This window comes from Anas platyrhynchos, chromosome 18 (genome assembly GCF_047663525.1).
Source record: "Anas platyrhynchos isolate ZD024472 breed Pekin duck chromosome 18, IASCAAS_PekinDuck_T2T, whole genome shotgun sequence".
NCBI lineage: Eukaryota > Metazoa > Chordata > Aves > Anseriformes > Anatidae > Anas > Anas platyrhynchos.
Window position 1 is genome coordinate 10,468,146 of NC_092604.1, and position 16,904 is coordinate 10,485,049.

Sequence of the window (16,904 nt, forward strand, 5' to 3'; positions counted from 1 at the left end):
TATTTACAGAGTCTACAATTACACGAGTCTCTTGAGGATAAAAATGTCATGGTTGCATTCAGCTTTTCTGGAAATCCTATCATTAACTTGGATGAGGAATGGAATCGTATGACTGAGTTTTGTTCTGTATATTAAGTGCTTGTAAGCAAGAATTAACTGTAATGTGTGAGTAACCTTGCTGAATACACACACTCATAATTATGAATGTCACTTGTATACATGAGTAATCAAAAAAAAAAGGGGGGGGTAGTGCATATGATACTGCTTCTGTCTTCTTCTTTTCTTGGCCACTTTGTCTCATTTTACTGCAGTCTGCACACCAAACCAGGTAAGCAGTAGCTTCCCATCTTACAGGATATTGGGGTCCTTTCCATAAAAGAACAAATACATCCAAAAGGCCTGAGGACTTCATAAAGGTCGGGCAGTTTTAGAGTGACTCTTTGTTAATCGTGCCTGTGAAGATATGGGGCAAGTCCCCATGGAAGCTGGTGGATGCTCTCTTCCTCTTGTGTTCCACTGAGCTCAGGCTTCAGAGATGCTCTGCCAAGGTATCCTACCGTAACGTAAACTTCCCAGGTCCTTCTGGTTCATGGCCCGCCCATTTGTATTTATCAGCCAAAACTGCAGTATTTGGGAAATGGGTTTAAACTTCAGGATTTGTGGGAAAACAAGCTCCTCACTTCCTGTTTTTTGGCTAAGGGCAGTAATGGTTTCAAGTGAACCCTTGGACCAAAGCTCTGGCTTCTGAACTCTGTTAAGTGGAAGGTGCTGTCTCCGTGACCTCAGTGTCCTTGTTGAGGGAGGAGATGTTCTTGGCAAATTGTGAGAAATTCCCTTTCTTACTCTCATCCTCTGTGTAAGAGGTAAGTATGCATTTGTCTTTCTCTTCCTCTCCCTCCTCCCCTGGTTCAGAGGCCAAGCTTTCTTCCCCTGCTTGGCAGATAAACATCTAGTAGGTTCAAGTCAATATCCTCTCTCATATTTTTAGACGATTCAACTGTTCATCAAGCGAATCGTCTGTCCCTGTGTTATAAAATAGTTGGGGGGTCATGGGACGTTCAGGGAGCTGTGCCCAGCAGCTCCAGTTGCTGTGTGGAGATCAGTAGGTCTAATCCACGCGTGGCAAAGGTTGGGCAGGAGGTTCCTGTTGTGTGCGTTTCTTCTGTGCTCGTGTGCTTTTCAGTCCAGTGAAGTGGCAACACAATGTAGTGGGTGAAAGGGGAAGAGGAGGAAGGCAGGCACGTGTTTGTGTTTGTTTTTAACAGTGGGAGGTGATACAGATTACTGCAGGACTGGTAGACCTCCTGTCACAGAACACCTCTGTATCGAGGCTAGATTTCTGTCTTTTTTCTAAGATAGGTAACTCAGTTTACCTAACAATTCCACTTCAACTAAACAATCAATTTAAAAATTGTTCTTAAAATGCAGTAAGTAACTGATCTTTGTGTTTAAGTCCAGATTTGGAAGATGTTTAGATGTTTATTCTACATTTTGTCTTCACAATAAGAAAAACAAACAAATATTTTTCTGATCTTCCTGTCCCAAGATAATGTTAACCACTGTTGTATAAGTACTAAACTATATTAAGATACGTGTTTTCAGACAACTGTTTTTAAAGTTGATAAGGCATGTGATTTTCTTCAGGCCAGACAGAAAAGTGCAATTGAATAGAAGTGATAAGGGTGGCAATAAAGCAAAGACATGAACAGTATATATACCTTTTGGGGGGTTTATCTGTTGTGAAATTTATTATTTTTCCTGAAGTTACAGCATTTTAATTTCAGGGAGAGGATAAACTCATGGGATTTAGTTTTACTTTGCTACTACTGTCACTCTAATATGAAGCCCTTATGAGAAGCTCCATTTTGCATTATGTTTGTGTTTGTGTAGAGCATTACTCAGGTTGTCTTGATAAACTAAGTCACATAAGAGACTGGACCATATTCTTCAGCCCTTACTCGTGTGAGTAATTTCAATTACTTGAGTGTAGATAAGAGCTAAAGGCCTGATCTTTTTGTTTATGTACCCGTTGTGTCTGTTTGCTTTATGGGTCTTTGCTTTTTTTTGAGGTTAATAAGAAATTTAGATCATCATGCTTAGTTTAGTAATGCTGACTCTGCTCTCTGAACATCTGTCGCTGTTTGCATCAATGTCTTTGCAAGGCAAAGCAATGTTCAAAACCTTAGGTCTCATTTCAGGCATGTTTTTCTAAAGCATTTGTGTGTTTCCTATTCTCACAATTCTTTTCGGCTTTTACATGCAGATTCTGCATTACATTTCAGTCTTGAGCTCTGGTAAAGTAAAATTTCACTTTTCTGGTGTTCTGCAGCAGTACCAGTTGTTTTGTTACTATCCCATTATCTTCCATTGTCTTCCCACATCCCTTCCTTTCAAGGAGTAGATGATTTATACCAAAATATACTATTTTTCTGTCTCTCCTTTTTGCACTACTCTTTAAGATTAGCTCAAGTCACCATGTACTTTAGAATTTGCAATCTATGTTTCCAGAAATGTCAACAGAAGCATGGTGTGATAACCTTGCAGACTTGAGTTCTGAGTCAGAAAGTGTCATGTTGGATGAAGGAAGGCCTCATACAGATGGATGGAATATACTAACCGTCACAGAAATAGAAATAATTGACTTTGAACGTAAGACTCCAGAGCACTGGAAAGAGACTTGCCAGGAGCAACTTGCCTCTGTATCCTGTGGGATCGTTCTGGGGAGACTTTATGCAGGAACTGCAGAGGTTTTTGTTTTATTGCATACTTCTAACAACCCTTAATTCCTTGCAAACAAGAAATCACAAACATGCAGCAATTTTAGTGGGCCCTATCTTGCAGATTGTGTGACATGAATTAAAGATGAGGAAGATGGGGAGCAAGCAGCCCGTGTCACTTAAGGACATGGAACCTGGTACGCAGGGCTCAAACCTTTCCAACCTCGTGACTCTCCTGGCTTGGGGAAAAAAAATCTTTCTTGCACCTGTATTATGAAAGTTTTCATGTGTTACCATGTTGTAAATTAGTAAATAGTTACTGTACTGAGCCAAAGTTACACATTTAAAAATAGGTTATTTACTCTCTATCTTTTTATATTGAAAATCAATAGAATATGCTGATAGATTCCCAAAATGGATTCACTTTGCTAGAATGGCTGTGTTCATTGAATGCTCTAAAAAGTCTGCATGTGTCATAGCTGCATTTCAAAGAATTATTTTTCCGATACAGTAATTAATTCCCTTCAAATAAGTAGGCATGAAAATAAATAACATCAATATTTAATGACATCTGCTTAAGCCTCCTCATCTAGGCTTGTCAAGTTGCGTAGGGGTGATGGAGAGAGGGCAGAACGTTTTCACTTACGGCATTAATTACTCCTTAAAGGAGTAATTGCAAGATGCCTAGATGACCCTGCTCAAAAATAACGGGCTGTAAGAAGCACTTATCCCTCCTTGCAGGCTGTTGCATGTTGCAATACCCACTTGGCCATTCCAAAGGTGGCTTCTGCCTCCCATGCAGCCGCGTGGGGTGAGCTGGTTGCCACCTTCCAGCATGCACATTCCTGCTGTAGAACCAACCGTGCAGAAGTCGCGTTGGAAGTGGGCTGCAGTTTTTTTCTGGCTGGAAGAGAGAGCGACCCAAGTGACTGACGTGGTATTCTGCACATCACGTTTTTGCTGCTGCTGGCAGAGCGTAGCTACAAGCTGGCCTAAATTTCTGGTTCTCTTGCAAGACGCCAGCCTACTCTTGAGCTGTCTGCGGCATTTTTATGCACGAACTGCTGGAATTTGGCGTCATTGCTGTGTTATCAGCTGCTTATTTTGAATGGTGGGCGTATGGGGAAGCGAACTTTAAGAGATTTGTATACAGCTTGTGGGTGCTGTTTGTGCCAGATGGACTTCAGAGTTGGGGAATCCATTACTTTGGAACCAGAGCAAAGAGTTGTTCATTTCCTCCTACGGCAGTGGTAGAAAGAGCAGCGCTGCGCTTGCCGTCCTTTTTGATGCTTCTTAGTTTGTTATTGCTATGACAGGACAACACAGCCAGCACGTTATAATGTAAGCATCCCCTCTGTTTATTTTTCTATTGTGATAGTCCTCTACTTACTCTTCCAAGAACATGTGAAGAGCGGAAACCAGCATCGTGTGGTGGTGTACTTCTATTCGCAAGATTTCACCACACGTGCTCTGTGCATAGCATGCTTTTTTGTGACAGACTTAGGGAAATAATTCACTAAGAAATGCTCCTGTAGGATATGGTGTGCTGTACTGCTGGCTCAGAACTGGACCAGCAGCTCTCCCATTACTTTCATTATGAAAATTTTAATAACACTGAACCCTAGTTTGTGTTAGTCCTGTAACGAATAACGTCACTATTCATGTGGTGGTCTTTGTTTTCGTTTGTCTTCAGGAAGGAATGCTTTTTATCGCTGTCCCAGTAATCAGTCCAAAGTACAGCAAGCTGCTTTATGCTTGAAAAACTGTAGCACCCTTTCAGAAAATATCTTTGGCGCCTCAGATTTTTTCAGCCTGCTAACACATTCAGAACACAGGACAAGCAGCTTAAGATCTGAATGAGATTGTTCACCAAATGAGTTGGTGCAGCATGTTAATTTGCTAGCACTTGTAAATGCCTTCAGTGTTACAAGAGCCTGCAGTGTCACTAAAATACCGGGAGCTTTGTTGGTTCTAAACTCCTTAAAAGAGAGTTTTAAATTCTTGTCTACTTGCTGTAGCCTTACCAGCTTTATAAAGAATTTCAAGATCTATATTTGAAAAATGTTGTGCTTAGCAAGGTTAGTAAGAACCTTTTCCTAGTAGTATTAATGGTTTCGGAGTTTCCTTGTGCTCTAGGTTTTATTGTATAGCTCATTATTATATGAGGCTCATTAATGCTTTTATATAATGCCCATGGATACATTATTGCACATTTTAATAAGCATTTAATCTCAATAGACAGTCTTAGGATTTATGTTGACAAAGTGGTTGTCTTTACGTTTAGGTAAACTAAAATAATGTGGCTTTAATGAGACTGGGTGCAATCAACCTGATGTTTTTATGGGTACTTCCCGTGGCACCATTTCAGGCTTGCAAGTTGATGCTTAAATGGCAGAGTAGAACCAGTATGTGTAGTATACCAATACCCCTTTCTCCCTCAAAAACATTATTCTGTCTGGCACTTCTTGGACAGGAAGGATGTGAACAGATTTTTGGAGTCAAACTTTTTTTTTTTGCAAGTCTACTTTTAAGCTTTTCAATCTCTAAATCAAAGCATCTGTTTAACCCAATCATTTCAGTGAGTTACCTAGATGGGTGAAGCATCATTTTGTTACCTGCTGCAGCCATACTTCTGTCTGAGGAGCGTGAGCTTGTAGCAATTGACTGTTCAGAACTGAATATAAAGCTGTCACAGCTGCGTGTTCAAGAATTGAATCAAATCAAAACATTTAGTGCTGACACTTATTTCAGTGATAATAGATTTAGGCAAACACGTAGTCCTGGAAGATGGGGCGAGGGAACTGGTGTGACAGACATGTGGCTTTTCATCCAAGCTCCATTGCGCTGCAGTTCTAAATGTTGTAATTTAGCTAGTGTTTTTATTTCTTCTCTATGCCTTGAAAGCTCGATTAATAGATAATTGAAATTACATTCCTAAAGAATATTTAGGGGTGTGATGATGCACCCTTATTCAAGCCTTCTGAAGGCTCGACACCTATACCCTGGTGTCGCTGTCACGGTATAGCACATGTTATAAAATACCCACACTTCTGTCTGAACCCAAGGACCTAAGATCAAGTGAGCTGAATTGCCCCCCTTTGCCAGGTTAGGTTTGTTCACTCAGTACTGCTGCCCTGCTTACTTCCTAGTGCCTGTAACTTTAGTTTACCTTTTAGCTAGCAAACTGAGCTTGAACTTTTTCCACCGGGGCTCACAGCGTGGCCCTATTAGAGATGCTTTGTGGGACAGGCAGCAAACCACCTGGTCACACCGGCTGTGCTGTGGTTCCCCACTTTCCGCTGCTGTGTTGCCGAGCCCGGTGTCGGCACCGTGTGTGCAGCGCCTCGTGTGCAGGCAGCGCTAGCATGGAGCCACCCCCAGATCCTTGCTGCTGCTACCACCGGTTTCAGATGCTCTGAGCAGGTTGGCAGGAACTTCTCCTATGTGGATGGAAAAGATGATGGGGTTACAAGACTCTAGTTCTGTGTGTTCTGTGAATGTCAAGCTTGTAGGGTAGGAAACATTTATTTCTTCCTATTTTACAAAGCTTGGTGACGTGATCTCTGTACTGCTTGGATGAATGTTTCTTTGGTGCCATGGAGTTGCATTTACCTCTTTAGATGCTTGCAATTGACTTGTGCCTCTTGGAGAATCTCAAGCATCCTCGACTGAGTAGCTCCGATGGCTCAGCCACAATCCACAGAAGGTTGTAGCTTGGCTGTGTGCGTGCTGTGCTATTGACTCTGCAAAGGCAAGATGTGCGTGGGAGAGCCTCCTTTTGTATCGTAGCATGTAATTTAATTGATGTTTGTTTGGTAATTTGCCTCCGATTCAATTATTCGTTTTCCCTACTGAACAAATGCTTTGTGTGCTTTTGGTGGGTCAGCATTTTGTACAGTGTTTCCCCTTCTTTATTCCACCTACTTTGGTGCATTCATTTAGCTTTGCTGGGATCTTATTGCTGAACTGAGAGAGGCTTCTATTGGGAAGGGCAGGGTGGTTTCAGAGAGGCTTCATACAGTGATTATTTGGCAAAGGGAAATGTGATTACTTTTCTTCAGATTTAATCTTTGACTTAACATGAGCTCAAATTATAATTAATGTGAGTCGTACTACAGTACCTGAGGACAAGCTTCGTAGAAAAAGAACAGAACTGTGTGTGAGAATGAAGGAATGAATACACGGTCTCTCCCTCCAAAGGGGAAGATGCTGTCACTGGAGTTGTCAGGGCTCCTTATTTACAGATAGCAATGTACACCCTGACACCTAGACAGGTGTTTGTGAGCCCAAGTAAGATGTCAGCAGTACAGTTGGCATGTTAGGGTGGGTTTGGCCATGTCTGAGTTTGCATGGACAGGTCTGTGACTGCGTGAGTGATCACATCTTCTGCAGGGGAGAAGGGGCACCTCGAGGTCCAGCTAGAGGTTGAGGTATTTGATGCAGGTGGGCTCAGTCTGGAACAATGTCAGTGTCTAAAGACAAAAAGCCCCGCTCTGTGAACTTCTGCAGTGTCTGCAGATCCAGCAGGGGTTAGTCACTTTTCTGAAGAGTTTTCTCATCCCAACTTTTTAGATGATGATAACCTAATAGTTAATAGGAAAATATTTATCAGGATGTTAGCTAAATGGCTTGGTTGCTGTTTTCATAGCTGTAGAAAATGTTGGCTCTTGCTTGTTTAAAGAACGGTGTGGCAAACTCCAGTGGGTGCATTCAAAGCAAACAGCCTTCTCCTGAACTCGTTTACTTCTCTGTTTCTGGACTGCTTCCAGAATTCATCTATTATTTTCCACTGTTGCTTGACTGTTGTCTGTGGGAGTGGATAGTACTGAAATATGAAATGCATTTTTGGACACTTTGTTCAACTTTGAAGTGATCAACTTTGTGTGTAAAATTTAAGGTGGCTTTATGCCTGTGCTTGCAGGCATTTAAATTGCTGCATGCTCAGAACCGCTTTGTTACGAAAAGGGAAAGTCATTTTCTTCATTGCGTTAGATTTCCTGACTGCCATATACCTCTGATTTAGACGTATGTGTCTCCTGATTTGGAAACCGAATATTCCTTGAATCAGAGCAGAAGCGCCAGATCTAATTCCTGGGTTATAAATGGAATGCAGTGGTAGATAGAAATGCTTAAGGCAAAGCAGTAATGTTATTTGGTCCTGAGTTTGAAGTGGTCCTTGAAAGATCTAGGGCTGTATTTGTAATGGCACGGTATTTCAGATATTAAGCGCTTTTTGAACCCCCATCTGCAAAGGGGTACTTCAGTCTTTATCAGCTGCTAGTTCCATTTAATTTGGAAAAGAGAGGAGGGAACAGTTAGCTTAAGAGATTTTCACTGTTAATTTGAACTTCAGGGAAGGGCTGCAGACACTTAAGGGGGGACTGGTTTTTCACTATCGATATCACCATTGCTCCAGCTGAAACAGAAGAAAACACGTAGAAAACATTTAATGACTGTAGGCAGCAGCCTCCTGCTGAACAAAATTACAGCGCCTTTTACAACATCCTCTTTTGCAAACGGCAGCATAAACATCCCAGAAGGCCCAGGCCTGCAGTGGAGCTTGGTAGTCTCCCCTCGGAGCGCTTCACAGCCAGAGGCGGTGGCAAAGAGGAGTAAGGGCTCTTCTGTTTGGGGGGGAAAAAATCTTTAGGCTTAACAACTGTATAGAAAAGAGACCCAAGGCATGCTCAGTTTGAAATTCTACATCTGACAGGTGATTTATTTCATGCAGATTAGAAGATCAGAGGTTTTGCTATTGAGAATACCAGGCATGGTTTTCTTTTTAATGTAGCCCATATGGGCCACCTTTAGACAAAGAGATCCAGGGCTCTCTGGATGGCTCATGGTCACTGGTTGTTTTTTTAAGTGGTTATATAAAAAAATAAGACCACCACCCGAATATAACTGTTTTGAAGACAATGAACAGAAGGGGATTGATCCTGGTCCTGAGCTCCAGCTCTGTGCTTACACCAGGGATTATAACAGAAAAGGCTGGATAACCAAATCATGGGCTTTGAGGATGTGCAGAGCTGCATGCGTATTATGTGATGCATCCTGCATGCTGTCAGTTTACAAAGAAGCTGATTTCTTTCCCCAGAATACGTTACCACAGACTACTACAACTTGAAGTACTGTTCTTGTGGTTGAGATTATAGTATTGTAACTTTGTGTGATTTTGTGTAAGAGGGCAAAATTGCCTTTGTGTGTGTCTTTTTTTTTTTTTTGAAGTGTATCAGCACACTTGTTTGTTTTTGTATTGTAGCTATCCGTGTGATGAGCAGGAGCACTGCATGGTTCGCTCTTAATAATCAGTACACAATTGCCCAAAGGGGAAACTGTGTGGGCAGGAGATCTTGTTGATCTTTGTTTTAACAGCTGGTATTATTAAGGAAGAGATTCACAGTGGAAAAAAAAGAGGATGAAAATCAGTCAACAGTTAATCCAGAGGCATAGTCAGGCACCAGCAGATTTACTGGGAGTTAGTTCTAAAACTGCTTTTGTTGAAATAATTTCAGAATAAAAGAATGGCTGCGTACTAAATCAGGGAAGTGGGATGGTGCTGCGGAACAGCGAGGAGTTGCGACATTGTCAACTGAAAGATCTTACTGGAACAACAACAACAAGTATTTAGCATTGTTACCACGCTGCAGCTCCGGAGGGAGGCAGCTCCGATGTGGAGCTGTGCTGCTCCTCCTGATTTATGCCGTCCCGGCGGCAGGGCGATACACGCCGGAGTCTGCTCATTTTCAAAGCTCTTGTTTATAGCGCACGCACCAGAACGACGAATCCCTGTGGGCCATTGCAGCTTTCAGGCTGCAGCTCTGGATACTGTCAGCAAAACTGAATCCTTGTCCCATTCCTCCTCCCCCAGGATGAGCAGAAGGAAGAGGTTAGCATTGTTTGTTTTGGTTCTTTGTTTTTCAAACGAGTTTCATGGGTATCATTAATGCTAATGATAGAGATGCAGCATTTCTCTGGGCCCCAGAAGATTTTAGTAGTTACCAGCCTCTACTTAGGCTTTGCTTAGCTAATGAGTCTGAGGAAATTTATCTGGATTTTTAAGATCCCAGTTCTGCTGTTTGCCCCTGTGTCTATTGGGATTAAGTCCGCATAAATCAGATGAATTGCACTAGTACCACCAAAAGGAGAAGCAGCATGTGCACATTTTTCTTCAGTTTAAGTGACTGAAGATGTACAGAAAAAGGGTTGAAATGCAGCCCTTCACTAAAACACTGGTATTTCTGACCTTACTTCTGGCATTAGTTGAGGCCTTATTATTTTGATCTTTAAGAGCTTTCTTATATCCTGGGTTGTAATTTGCACATTATGCTATATTTTGAAACAAAACTCTGTCCCATTCTGGGATTTCTTCTATGTGTGTTGTAAGCAGAACTGTGTGCTCGCAGAAGTGTTCATTGCCGAGCAGTCTGCCTGTGACAGATGGTTCTCATTGTGGCAAGCTCGTGCGGTGCCTCAAACCTCAAAATGTATAAACTTATTTGAGGGAAATGAATTGCTGCTGCAGCGTGGTCATCTGTGAAAAGTATCCTTGGACATGGCAAGCAGGGCTTTCTGAGCCTTACCTTTTCTGTATTCGAAGAAAAGTGTAGCATTCATTTTTCAAGAATGGGACATTATGACACCTCTGAGATGCACACAGCTCTTAAAAGAGGAACTGCGCAACTTTTCTTTGAAACATCTTCCCACTGGTAACAGCAGACAACTTGTGTCGAGTCTGTAATGCCTCGGTGCAGCCTTCTTAGGTAATCATTTGAATAAAACTGAAACGCTGCCTGGATAATGCCAGATAACACTGGATGGACTTACGGTCATCTGCACGTGCCAGCCAGGGCACGTAACCTACATAATTTCACCTCAAAAATCTCCGTTCTAAGGAAGTCAGACTTCCTGTTCTTTGCTTGCCTGCAGAAGGACAGCCTTACTGTCCCAGGCCCGGTATCCTTGACTCAGTTGCTGTTTGAGTCGCCTGTTGCTCATCGGGTCTGTCCCACCCCGCTTCAGCTGTTCCCGTCCTGCCCCGCTCCCCAGAATTAATCACTGCTCTCTGCTGTCACCCCTCTGGCAGCACCTTCTGCGAGCTGCAGCAGCGACCACATCCTCTCTCCGATGGCACATCCTCTCACACCTTCCTTCCTGTTACTTGCCCTGCTGCTCGAGCAGCACCGCAAGCTCTGCGCTACCACATCCTTTGCAGGATACGTTGGGCTGGGGGGAGCAAAAGGCTTTATTTTAATACAGGATGGTGGAGGTGCAAGCTTTGGGGTTGTCCTCCATGGGTTGTGCTGGGGAAGGCAGTCTGTAGCAGCCCTGGGAACCAGGACAGGCTTGGATGAATGAGGCAGGGCTGCCTGTGGCTGCGTGGCTTGGCCCAAGGAGTGCCCCCAGCTTCGTGCTGGCAGCTCAGTGCTCTGCCGTTCAGCACGGGCACCTGGCAGCCACAGCAGCGGCCGTACTCCGTGCAGGGAGGCTGCCTCCTGTGACCCGTGTGCCAGGTCCTCCAGGGCTCCCAGAAGAGGTGTCAAAGTGGGTCACGATGCGAAGGGTCGGGCTGTGCTCCAGTGAGCGGCCAAGCAGGTGTCTTGTTGCCCATCTGACACCCTGGGCTGCCTCTCTGTGAGCCATCCTCGCTGCTTGCAGGCTTTGCCAGGTCTTGTTTGGCACTGGGGCTGGCTGTCATGGTCCCTGTTTCTGCTGCAGTGGTCTGGTGTTGTGAATCACTTCCTCTAAAAGCCAGTTGAAAGCTCTGCTGGTACAGCAACGAGCTCCACGTGGCGGTGGGTGGGGATGTACCCGCACAGCTTTCCTGCAGGTGGGTCTGGTTGGCAGATGGCACAGCTCAACCTGCTCCCTGCACACCCTGAAGGTCTTGTTGTGCTCCTGGACCTGGCCCGGCTCAGTGGGACTCTGATTTTCCTTGTGCTCTCCAGTGCTGGCCACTGGGCTGTGGGCTCAGAGGTTTTTTTCTGAAGTACCTCCTGTTTGCCTTCAGTCAGATTTCTGTTAGGGGATGGCCAAAACCTGCACGTGAGACGGCACTTCTGCTTAATTGGCAGGAGGGGTCACTCTTGAGTTTATGGAAGGTGTTTTTTGGGGTGGGGATGTGTGTGGTTGGTCTCAGCAGCAATTAGAGGGATGCCCCATCACCGCCCTTTGCACAGGGCCCTGCTCTTGTACTGGGGCAAGATGATTTTTAAACCCTAAATTAAATCTGGCACAAAAGTGCTGAAAATTGAAAGCGTCTCAAGGCTGGAAGGCAGGCTGCTTAATTCCTAATGTTAATATTGGACAATTGGAGGTGAATTCATCTAGCAACATACAGGATATTTCAACATAAGCCATAATCTGTTTCCACTCCTGATCTGTGGGATTTTTTTCCCCACAAGTTTGAAGCGCACTCAGTTGTCTAACAATGCGGTGCGGAATCTTGTTTGCATTTTTCATGTCTAGATCAAGTTCAGAGGAGCATCATCAGAAGAGGGAAAAGAATAAAAAAAAAAAAACTTTTGGTCTTTATGGGAAATGAGTTAAGGATGGAGATTAGGAGGAAATGGAGGTGGGGAGAGCAGATTGGATTTTTCTGGGCCACTTACCGTATATTTCAGGTGGAAATATGCTTGTTTAAGGTGGAAGGTCAGGAAGAATTTAATACTTAAAGGTTAAAATGAAACTAAGTGTGGATCAATAGGAAATCAGAAGGAAAAATGTGATTGTAAATAGTTTTATCAGTGAGGACCGGATATACTAATGTAACCCTTCCACGACCCACGTAAAGCAGCCGGTAAAGCCACAGCACCACTTCAGTGTAAACCAAAAAGAGATGTTCTCCCCTTCTCGTCGGTCTGTCTTCTCTGGTGCTCTTAGTCCTCCTTATTTGTGCTGCTCGAAGCCAAAGGTCAGTGTCCAGTACTGTTTTAAATGCCTGGTGTGGATCACCGCAGATGTTTGTTCAGTTGTCGTTAGCTGAGGATTTCGCTGCCGAGAGCCGACAAGTTCTGTGTGGGACGTGGTCTCTCGCCGGCAGTGGCTGAGCCAACAAATGCTGAAGTGCTTTCTCATTTTCTGCTCCCCTCTGCTCTCTTGAAGGCTCTTGCACTGGTAGTTTGTACTTCATGTTTGTTTTTTTTGGTTTTGCATTATTAGTTTGCCTGAAGACTGCTACGTTTGCATGTAGCTTTACTGTAGGTCTCCGAGAACCTGTGCATCTGAACCCTGTCGTGTTCTGCTAGCACTGCATCGTGCCATACGGGACCTAACTGAGCTTGTGCAGGGTTCATCAGCCTTTTTTTAATCTAATTTGAAGTTTTTGAAATATACTTACAGTATTCAAATACTAATTTACTTTAATGTTCTTGATTTTTAATTCCTTTTTTCTATAGAAACGGACGTTTCCTCTTTTTAAATCAATGGGGGAGGGGTAGGTATGAACCAGAGGGGGAAAAAACACCACATTCAATTCCCCTATTCTAATATACATTTTTAGGAGAGTGGATTCTGGAGGAGATGGAATGGAATTCCCCAGAGAGTGAGAGAGTAGAAAGTCTTAAATGTTTTTAACATTTAATAATCATGGTTTTCCTATTATGTTGCAGGATTTAGTAATATAGGAGGATTATGCTAAATACAAAGGCTTTGTTTCTCTGTTACTAGCATCTGAATTTGCAGCATTCAAATTCCCCACTTGGCTTTGTTTTGGTGTTCCTGGCTCCTGCATTGCTACCTGTGGAAGCAGCAGGAGGAATGGCAGCTAGGCTTGGTTACATCGCCACCTAACCCTAACCTGAGCAGGTTTGAACAGATGACATAATGATTAAAATTGCAGAATTTACTGGCAAAGTCTCCCAGAATCATAGAATCACTGAATGGTTTGGGTTGGAAGGGACCTCCAAGCCCACCCAGTTCCAGCCCTTTGCCCCCAGCCCCATCCAACCTGGCCCTGGGCACTGCCAGGGATGGGGCACCCCCAGCTCCTCAGGGCAGCCTGGGCCAGGGCCTCACTGCCCTCGGAGTAAAGATTCTCCTCCTTATATCTAAACCTATCTGAATCTACAGTCTTTTAGCTTAAAGCCATCCCCCTTGTCCTATTACCACACCCCGTGACGAAGAGTCCCTCCCCAGCTCTCCCGCAGCCCCCTCTGGGTTTGTTGGTGAAAATGAAGGTCTCATCCATCCCTGGATTTGAATGAGCCCTGAGCCGAATGATTTCACAATAGATGAAAGTGCTCTTGAAAGAATTAGGAATATCTTACTGACCTGATCCCTGAAGACCACATGAATAACATTATTGCTCAATAACTGGTTGTACTCCATGTTTTGTGGCTTAGGAATGGAGGGAGGGTTTTTTTAATGGCTAACTTTCTTCTTCCCAAAATACTTTGCTATGTTGATGAATGTGACTTCAGGAGAATACTTGAGAAGTGAGGGAATTTGACAGCTTAAAGTAGCAGCTAAAACAAGGAAAAGCAAATAGCAGGACCATTTCCATTTTAAGCATTGTCAGTGTAAAAAGGCTGCAGCTGAGTTTCAGAAAGTATGCGTGAGCATGAGGTTATTTGGGTAAAAATACTGGGAGGGAATTAATGGAAACAGAAACAAAGTCAGAAACACTTTTGCCTTAGGAATGAAATTTTCAAAGCCCGCTGATTATTTGGATGCCCAGTTCCCATTCAGCTTACCGATGAAGCTCTTTCCTCCTTGGAGTTTACATTTTTATCTAGCTGCTCGAGAAGATGCTGAGCACTGAAGAGATGCGGAGACACAGCTTGCTTGCGGCAGCTCGCAGCCAGAGGCTGTGCTGTCCACCCACGTGGAGCCGGGTGGCTCAGCTCGTGTGCTCGGCTCCCCGGTGCTCGGCGGAGGCTCGGTGTTTGTGTTGGCAAGTGGCACTGCTGGTGGGAGCTGCTGGGGTCCAACGGAGGAGCAAGTCCCAGCTGTGTGAGCACTCTCATGATGTGCGCTTCCTGAGCACCCTTCAGGACTCTTTGTCTCCTTTAGCGAGCTCTTGGTACCACAGGGAGGAAGCACGGGGATTCGGAAATGGAGGAGGATGCGATTTGGCCCACTGGAAGGCCAAAGGACAGATGGTAACGTGGGGGCTGCGGCCACACACCTCGTTTGTCACTACTGTGTTTTGCTCAGGAGTGTTTCTGTATGCAAACAGGCCTCTGAGTCAGAGGAAAGTAGCAAACTGTTCTAGAAAACATTTGGGTTTAGAGAAAATAGGCACAAAGTGCCCTTCTGTCTCCCCACCCTGTGGTCTGGTGGGAGCTGAGCACCTCGCCAAGCTTCTCATCTTGTTTTCTCACTTTTCTCAAAGAGTGCTAAAGGCCTCGTGGAATGTATTGTTTTCATATGCCCTCTGAGTGGGAGGGCGAGAAGACTGCAGAAAAGAAACAGAGATGTGCAGGTTGGAATGAAGAGCTGAAGCAGCAGCTCATCAAGGGATCTGAGCCAGCTTCCAGCAGCTGAGCACCCCCGTCGAGCCATAGCAGCGCGTGTAACCTGCTCCTGTGCACCCAGCTCTGTGCCCGTACTGCTGCCATCAGGCTGCTCCTGGTTGTGCAAACACCATGGGAATCCTCACACCCTCCACTCTTGCTCCTTTTTGTAAAGTAGATACTTCTCCCAGGCTTTCAGTGGGACCTTGATACCTTTATTGAGCTCCGGGCTTGGAAACCCTCGCCAAGTTTTGCTCTTGGAGTACAAGAAGCCGCTTACACCTGGTGCTACAAGTGCTTAGGTTAGCCCAAGTGCTAGCTGACCTACTGCTGGCTCTGCCCTCTTCATGATACCATTTTTACTGGAATTACTTGTTTTAAGTGCTTGTTTTATGCAATATAATGATTCTGGAGTTCAGTGAAAACTGAGATGAAATGTAGTACTGAAGTACTGGGAGTCTTTTGAAGAAATTTATTCAATTTTTTCCCTTCCCAACCTACTCATGGGAAATCTTCTTATGGGAAGCAGTCTGTTATGGAGAAGGGTGAAGACTTCATTGTTCATGATACTGAAACTAGACCAAATTTTCTACAGAACAGAAGAGGTTTTTTAACTTTTCGGATTCCAAGTAGTAATGTATTTTTGTGGTGACCTTTGGAAATAGCAAATGCCTTTTAAATCTTTTTAAAATTGTTAATTTCTTAAAGGCATGTTATTGTTGATGATTACTGTCAATCTCCTTTTAGAGACTGTGGTTTTGTACTGGTTGCACATACTGGCGATTTGGGAATTCTGTAAATTAAATTGATGACCAAAGCATTCTGTGTACTCTCATTTGTCATTAGATTTCATTAGCTTTAAAGTAGAGCCATCCCCTACCCTCAGCTTGCTGAGCAGATGCGGGACACGAGGAGGGCATGCATGGTGTAGGCCCCTCTGGCTGCATTCTTTCCTTTCAAATCTCATGCTCTCAATTTTACTGACTTTATTTCGTCCTTAAGGAGCACAGAGAAGAACTGAAGGTATGGGGCACATGACCCCAGTATAACACATCATTGCAGGGCGTTGGCAGTTCAGTGAAATGACACTCAGGCCAAAACTGTTCAATGCCCGGAAAAGGACAGAAACTCTATCTTTAGCAAAGTCTGCAGAAAGGAGCTATATTTCACCTTGCCTGATAGCAGAGGTTAGTGCTCATCGTTTCATCTGGTCAAGGTTCTTCTAGTTACCACTCGTTGTGGGACACAAGTTTCTTTCCTCGCTTTATAAATAGAAAGTTAGCATCTTCTCACGGTGTATCAGACAGCAGCAGCACGCTGTGTTCGCCTCTGCACAGCATGGAGTTCTCTTTCTCCAGACGTGACATAGTGAGGCCACTGAAACAGCCCACCAGATTGATCCAAAGGACCACAGAGCAGACCGTGTTAGCTTCTTGGAGTCATCTGCAGGTTTTTTTCCTACTTTAAAGGATGCTCTGAGAACAGAGCCTGAGGTGGGAGGGGGGGAGGTGGTGGTGGAAGAGGCTTGTACTGCTGGTGATTTTCGTTCAGAAAATAACAAGCCACTACCAAGATTGCTTTTCCAGGGTGTCTTTCCGTGCACTTAGCACAGTTTGAATTCTCTCAAAGGGCACGATCCTCCTCAAAGGGCATTCTTCCCTAATGGGAAGCTGTGACCTTTCCTCTTGGGTAGGGTTACAGTAAGATGCAAGTTAGTTTTTTGCTAGCAGTA

At 44.2% G+C, this 16,904-nt stretch overlaps 1 protein-coding gene across 29 annotated transcripts in view; it reads left to right on the forward strand.

The window, feature by feature from the left end:
• FNBP1 (formin binding protein 1) overlaps window positions 1-16,904 on the forward strand; it is a 96,394-nt gene that overhangs the window by 11,323 nt on the left and 68,167 nt on the right. For 22 of the 29 annotated variants that reach the window (XM_072025159.1, XM_072025162.1, XM_072025164.1 and 19 more), the window contains exon 1: window positions 16,496-16,621. The exons of 6 other annotated variants lie outside the window; for them this stretch is intronic. In XM_072025159.1, coding sequence (XP_071881260.1) covers window positions 16,511-16,621 — 111 coding nt within the window. In that variant the 5' untranslated portion in view covers window positions 16,496-16,510. Of the gene's footprint in view, window positions 1-12,499; window positions 12,631-16,495; window positions 16,622-16,904 lie in introns of those variants that run through there. One more of the 29 variants, XM_072025160.1, reaches the window with a different exon arrangement.